This window comes from Bison bison, unplaced genomic scaffold (genome assembly GCF_000754665.1).
Source record: "Bison bison bison isolate TAMUID 2011002044 unplaced genomic scaffold, Bison_UMD1.0 scf7180017864304, whole genome shotgun sequence".
NCBI lineage: Eukaryota > Metazoa > Chordata > Mammalia > Artiodactyla > Bovidae > Bison > Bison bison.
Window position 1 is genome coordinate 14,330,691 of NW_011494876.1, and position 6,365 is coordinate 14,337,055.

The window sequence follows — 6,365 nt, forward strand, 5'->3', positions numbered from 1 at the left end:
GGGGTGGAGGGTTCTTAATCTCCTGTTCTACATCAAGTGCTGTGCCAGGCGATGGAAAATGACAGTGACCAAACCAGTCCTGAATTCATGGTGCTTGAGCCAATGAATACATACACAAGTAAATAAAACAGGTAATTAGAGGCTGGGAAAGTTCTATGAAGGAAGCAAACAGAATAAGGGGACACAGAGTAACTGTGGAGATGGGGCAGAAGGTCTCAATTCTAGAGGCAGTCTAGGACACCATCTAGAGAGCAGGAAGAAGGCAGTCCAAGTGGAGTGGATAGCAAGTTCAAAGGCCCTGAAGCAGGAACAAAGTATTTGTGCTTGGCAGGAAAGAAAGAAGTCCATAGGGGTGGAGAGAAGTGAATGATGAGTTGCCAGGATTAGGGGAGGTAAAGAATTCATCTCTAATGCAAGGGGAAGTCCTTGCAGATTTTAACTGACAAGATCTGATTTGTATCTTAAAAAGTACCCTCAGGGACTTCCCTGGCAGTCCAGTGGTTAGGACTGCACACTCGCAGTACAGAGGACAGGGGTTCAACCCTTGGTTTGGGGGAAGATCCCACATGCCACATAGTGCGGCCAGAAAAATAAAGAAAAGTGCCCTCAGACCCCACCGCTGTGTGGAAAAAAAATGTAGGGGTAAGACTTTACAGGGCAATAGATATCAGGAGACAAGCTTTACTCATTTGGGGTATCAACAGACATATCACATTTAATGCATCTAAAAAGAAAACATCCAGGATAAACGTATACATATAGCTGAGTCACTTTGCTGGGCACCTGCAACTCTCACAATACTGTTAATCGGCTGTACTCCAATATAAATTAAAAGTTTTTTTAAAAAATAAACACCGGAGCCATTGGCGCCCTCAGAATAAAGCAACAAGACCCCTGTCCCTCCCCCATTCTTGCCCGTTTCTGTTGAAGGCACCATATTCACCCGCTTGTTCAAGCCAGAAACTGAAGCGCTACACTGGCCTTCTCTATCTCCCCAACCTTCTGCATCCCAAGCCCAGTCTACTGTCTTTCTTTATCCACTCCTATCCACCCCTCGTGTCCCCACTCAGTTCCAAGTAAAGTCCTGTCCCAGATTCCTCACAGCTCTGCCTCCTCTCCTCTGCCCCCTACAGTTCACTCTCCCCACAGTAGCCAGGGGTACTGTTTTCGGCACACTAATTTCCTGTCACTTCCCGCCTAACTGTGTTCCTCAAGGACTCCCGTCGCCTTCAAGACCTTTAATGAGACCTGAGACTCAAGTCCAGGAAAAATAGGAGGCAAAACCTGAATGAGCCGGCCCAGCTTGCTAGCCTCGCCTTCCTGTCTGGATTGTATCCTCCGAGCTTAGGAACCCTTCTTCATAGCGTTGGGGGAAGCTTTTCCAGTAGTGCCTTCCTGCTGCGACGAGCCTATTTCCCGTGCTGCACCGCGGCCTTCCTCTTTCTCTTCCGGTCCGACGCGCTTCGGTATCTGCGGGCCCCGGTGAGTACTAGCCGCGCGGTATCCGGAGCCATCCGTGACTCCTGGATGGCTGTGGGGCGCGAGGCCTGGGAAGGACTGGGAGACCGGCGCCTGGCTGTGAGGAGCGGAGGCCGCGGAGCGGGGGCGGTGCTCATGGGTTTTCACCGGGTGGATGCGAGTGGGAGGATTCCGTTTTAGCGGGAGAGCGCAATCTTGCGGCTAGGGGTTGGTTTCAAGGTACCCTTACCTGAGTTTGGAAGGGGGAGACTTGGCGTCGGGTCTTGCAGAGTGAATCGAGGCACATGCGTCTGTGCTGCAGCCTCATTCTGGCCGCACGATCTTCTAGATCAGGGCGAAAAGGTAGACCCAGTCTGGTGAGCCCCCAGCTCTGATCTCCACTCTCGTTCTCCAGGTGCAGACATGGCCAAGTCCAAGAACCACACCACGCACAACCAGTGTAAGTTCCCTGGCCCAGCCTTCATCTAATGCTCCAGGCCCTAGCAAGGATTAGGGATACTGGCCAGGGAAAGGCACATTTTCTACTGTGGGCATGGGGCTGATGTTACTTTCAGCATTATCTTTGGGGTTTAGATTTACAAGCCTTGAGATGCTCATTTGCATTCAGTGATAAAGGGTTTCTTAAACAAATATTAAGTAATGGGACGTTATGGTTCTCCCCGGCTTGCCACCTGTGATGGTTGTCATATTAGAGGAAATCTCTTACTTTGGTCTAATTCCTTTCCTTTCCTGCAGCCCGAAAATGGCATAGAAACGGCATCAAGAAACCCCGATCACAACGCTATGAGTCTCTTAAGGGGGTGAGTGTGTGCACCGAGTCATATGAGTGTGTCTGTTTGGCTCCAGTTGCATGGACAGGGTCTTTCATTCATTCATGTGCTTAACTGTCCTTCGTTCTACTTGGACTTCAAGCTCTGTCAGGCCTGTAATAAAGTTTTACTTGGCCTTTATCGGCCTGGTCAGGTGGTAACCTGCTACCTGAGGGCAGTCTGATCATCTCCCTTGGTCACCCAGAGCCTTCCAGGGAAAGGATGGCCTTGCCGGTGTGTGCCTGGTACCTTGTGAGCACTGCATTCCACTTTGACCACCCATATGACTTGATCTGACCCTGGGCTAGGGAGTTCTGATGATTAGCCAGGAAGGCTGATGCCATGGGGTCTGAGCAGAACCGTGCCCTCTCTCCACTTGGCTTCTCCCCTGTACCATTGGTCTCTCCCCCTACTCCTCTTTCCTCCCTCAGTCTCTTAACACCTTGTTTGCTGTGAATCTGTTGTACCAACCTTGGTATTTGACATTTTTTGAGGAGGAGTGGGGGGGGTGTCCCTGAAGGGGTTTTCGGGGAAGACTCAACCAAAATCCTGCTGTAGGAATTTCTTCTTTCCTTCTGTGCCTGCATTTGAACTCTACTGGGCTCTGGGCATGTAGCCCTGAAAATATGTTCTGTGTATAGCATTAGCAGGGTGGCATTACTGACTTTTGGGGTGGTGGTACGCATTTGTCTGCAGATAGTTTCTAAGGCTCAGGTTATTTTTGCATTTAAGGTTGACTTGATGCTGTCTCGAGTCCCAGTAGGCCTGATAGTCTCCAAGGTGCTGCTATAGAGAGGGGGACCAAGGGTGACTTGGCCCTTACATGCTGCACTTACAGCTGTCTGTACCTTTCTTGTCTACCAGGTAGACCCCAAGTTCCTGAGGAACATGCGCTTTGCCAAGAAGCACAACAAGAAGGGCCTGAAGAAGATGCAGGCCAACAATGCCAAGGCCATGAGTGCACGTGCTGAGGCTGTCAAGGCCCTCGTGAAGCCCAAGGAGATCAAGCCCAAGATGCCAACAGGTGGCAGCCGCAAGCTCAGCCGACTTGCCTACATCGCTCACCCCAAGCTGGGGAAGCGCGCTCGTGCTCGCATCGCCAAGGGCCTCAGGCTCTGCCGGCCAAAGTCCCAGGCCAAGGCTTCAACCAAGGCCAAGCCACCTGCGGCTGCGGCTCCAGCTGCCAAGGGTGCCCAGGCCCCCACCAAAGCTCCGGAGTAGAGACCTTCATCTGCCAGTGTGAGGACAGAAGGACTGGTGTGACCCCCTGGGCTGCTGTCTGCGTGGGGCTGGTGTCCTCCTGTGCTATTTGTACAAATAAATCTGAGACAGGATCTGTCGGTCAGCCTGTGTCTGTGATCCCAGGGCTGGAACTAGGGTTTGGGTTGGGTGGGTACCAATGTTTTATGTGGGAGTAGAGTTTTAGCCTTCCTGGATTGGTACCGTGTGTGAGTCAGGAAATACGGCCTTGAAGTGCAAGAATGGGACCTGGTAAGTGAGTGGGTGGGTGCCTCTGGGATATTGGGACACACAGGTTGCTGGACTGGGCAGGATGGTGAGGAAACAGAAAAAACCCAAACACCTTCATCATGTCTTCAAGCTTACCCAGAAGAAAGGGGAATTCTGCACTCTGGCCTGAGGATTTCCAGGTTCCTAGCAGGCTTGGGCCAGAGAAGGCAATGGTACCCCACTCCAGTACTCTTGCCTGGAAAATCCCATGGATGGAGGAGTCTGGTAGGCTGCAGTCCATGGGGTCGCTAACAGATGGACATGACTGAGCAACTTCAGTTTCCCTTTTCACTTTCATGCATTGGAGAAGGAAATGGCAACCCACTCCAATGTTATTGCCTGGAGAATCCCAGGGACAGGGGAGCCTGGTGGACTGCCGTCTATGGGGTCGCACAGAGTCAGACACAACTGAAGTGACTTAGCAGCAGCAGCAGCAGGCTTGGGCAGCATTCACTACTGAATGGGCCCCCAGGAGGCCAAGCAATGGTGGCACTATCTGGTATGACTGCTGTCTTCTCTGCCCCCTGGATCAGCTGTTCAGCCTGCTGTCTTAGTCCTCAGAGCAGCCAGTGAAGCGCCATTCAGTCACACTAGGTCCTCAAGACTGGCTTTTGAGTATGGTGGTCATTTGTAGTCCACCATTTGAGTATGGTGGTCACTTGGGGTATTGGGAGGCTCAAAAGGAGTTACTGATATACCGGGGCAACGGGCGTGGCGTGTGGTGTATGGTCCCTCATCTCTGAAGTAGTTGTTATCTTTGAAACCCTGCTCCATGAACATCCTTGCTGTTAGTACTTTGGAGTGGCCCCAGTCCACAGAGACTTTATTGTAGGGCAGGAGGGAAGAGGGCTCCTTGGCAGTGGTCCAGGGTGGAGGTTGGACTGCACAGGGCTCAGCTTTCACTGGGCAGAACCGGCACACTGGCCAGGGCAGGCAGCAGCCGAGTATATATGTCTACCCCACGGAGGAATACGGCCTCGTGCAGCCGTTCATCGTGGTCATGGAGCAGTATGGGCGTGCGGTTCATGGGTGAGAAGCCCAGAGCTGGGACCCCTACCTGCAGGGAATGAGGGGAGCTATTAGGGGGAAGGCCAGCACCTTGGAACCACTCCAGTGCCCACCCTCCCGCAAGTGGCTCACCGCGCGAAGATAGCGGCTGTCCGTGGCAGCGGGGAAGATCTCTGGCTCCAGAGTGAGGTTCCTGGTGAATGTGGAAGCAGGAAGGGCAAGGGAAGGATTAAAGGAGCAAAGGAAAGTGGAAGAGAGGGGAAGGGGAGAGGAGGGCTGGCCAGCGTGCTCACATGTCTTTGCAGGCCCCACTAAATGCTGCCCACCAAGGGTCTGAGTCATCAGTAGGTGTCACTTGGGGCTCTGTCCACTTCTGTGGGGAGAAGGATGGCAGGATCAGGACAGAGTCTGGGCATCTTGCCCTATTCTTCATAGAGTAAGCTGTGCCTGGCAGAGGACACACCCCCACGCACCTACCCAGACATCCAGCTGGCCAGTCCAGCAACAGGCCCTTTTTCAGTCTTTCAAAGGCCACAGGCCAAGGACCTCTGTCCTCCACTTCCCATCCATCCTCAGATCCTAGCCCAAGTGCCCCTTGCTCAAGAAGGTGGTCCCAGACCTCAGTCTGGTCAAAGACTCCAATTACAAGTCCACACAGCATAAGGTCCCACCCTTTCCTGGATCATGTGTTCATACTTATATAAAATAATTATTTGACTCATGTCTATTCCTCTCTTCATGCTGTAAGAACTGAGGGCAAAAACACTCCCCAGTGTTCCCCAGCACCCAACAGTGGCCTCTACAACTAATGCTTGTTGGTTAATCAAACATGTCTCTCACGGCTAAAGAAATGTCAGGATGTATGTAGGCATACCAAGTGTACAGCGACACGCAGCAAACCCAGTCTCCCCAGCTCCTATGACTCCCCCATCATAGGCGCCCCCGTCCATACCTGAGCAAACTCGAAGGTGACCCCCTCGCCAGCTGCCTGGCACCAGTCCTGCAGCTGCCCCTCGAAAGCCTAAGAGAAGGGAGGTGAGCTGACCCCGAGGACTGGGCTGAGGACCCGGGCTCCCTCCTGCAAACCCAGGTGGAGGTGGCACCTTCAGGTCCACATCCGGGGCCACACGGAAGTCAAAGCTGGCACTCATGGTGGCAGGTACCACGTTATAGGCCACGCCGCCCTCTAGGATAGTCAGGTTCACGGAGGTCACAGCCCCCTCCTTCAGTTGAGGGTCTGACTGCAGCCTGTGGTGAGGGGGCAGGGACAGCCGGCAGCAAGGAGGAGGAACAGATAAAAAGGTGGCTCAACCCCACCTCCTCCCTTGCATGACCTCCCAGAGCCCCGTGCCCTTTCCCAGGCTGCCTCACCTCTGCCTCTCCTTCTCCCGAAAAGCCAGGATGGAGCTCACAACCTTGTGCTAGGAGAGTGTGAGGTGACATGTGACAGGGGCCCCAGGACAGAGCCTCGGGAACTCCCACACTCCCTCCCCGTGGGCCACACACCAGCTTCTCCGCTGCTGTGTCCTCGATGAATCGCGAGCCATGGCCCGGCTTCCC

The 6,365-nt window shown here is 53.4% G+C and overlaps 2 protein-coding genes across 2 annotated transcripts in view; one reads left to right on the forward strand and one right to left on the reverse strand.

Moving 5' to 3' along the window:
* The window catches only part of RPL29 (ribosomal protein L29), a 5,349-nt gene extending 1,727 nt beyond the window's left edge, over positions 1-3,622 (forward strand). The window contains exons 2-5 of the mRNA XM_010851763.1: positions 1,216-1,482; positions 1,874-1,918; positions 2,215-2,279; positions 3,153-3,622. Coding sequence (XP_010850065.1) covers positions 1,882-1,918; positions 2,215-2,279; positions 3,153-3,509 — 459 coding nt within the window. The 5' untranslated portion in view covers positions 1,216-1,482; positions 1,874-1,881 and the 3' untranslated portion in view covers positions 3,510-3,622. The remainder of the gene's footprint in view (positions 1-1,215; positions 1,483-1,873; positions 1,919-2,214; positions 2,280-3,152) is intronic.
* Positions 3,623-4,589: 967 nt separating this feature from the next.
* Positions 4,590-6,365, reverse strand: part of ACY1 (aminoacylase 1) — a 5,098-nt gene continuing 3,322 nt past the window's right edge. Inside the window, exons 10-16 of the mRNA XM_010851765.1 lie at positions 6,312-6,365; positions 6,177-6,226; positions 5,909-6,053; positions 5,758-5,826; positions 5,099-5,178; positions 4,938-4,998; positions 4,590-4,854 (exon numbers count right to left, since the gene is read on the reverse strand). The exon at positions 6,312-6,365 is cut by the window's right edge and continues 10 nt beyond it. Of these exons, the coding sequence (XP_010850067.1) occupies positions 4,690-4,854; positions 4,938-4,998; positions 5,099-5,178; positions 5,758-5,826; positions 5,909-6,053; positions 6,177-6,226; positions 6,312-6,365 (624 nt within the window). The 3' untranslated portion in view covers positions 4,590-4,689. The remainder of the gene's footprint in view (positions 4,855-4,937; positions 4,999-5,098; positions 5,179-5,757; positions 5,827-5,908; positions 6,054-6,176; positions 6,227-6,311) is intronic.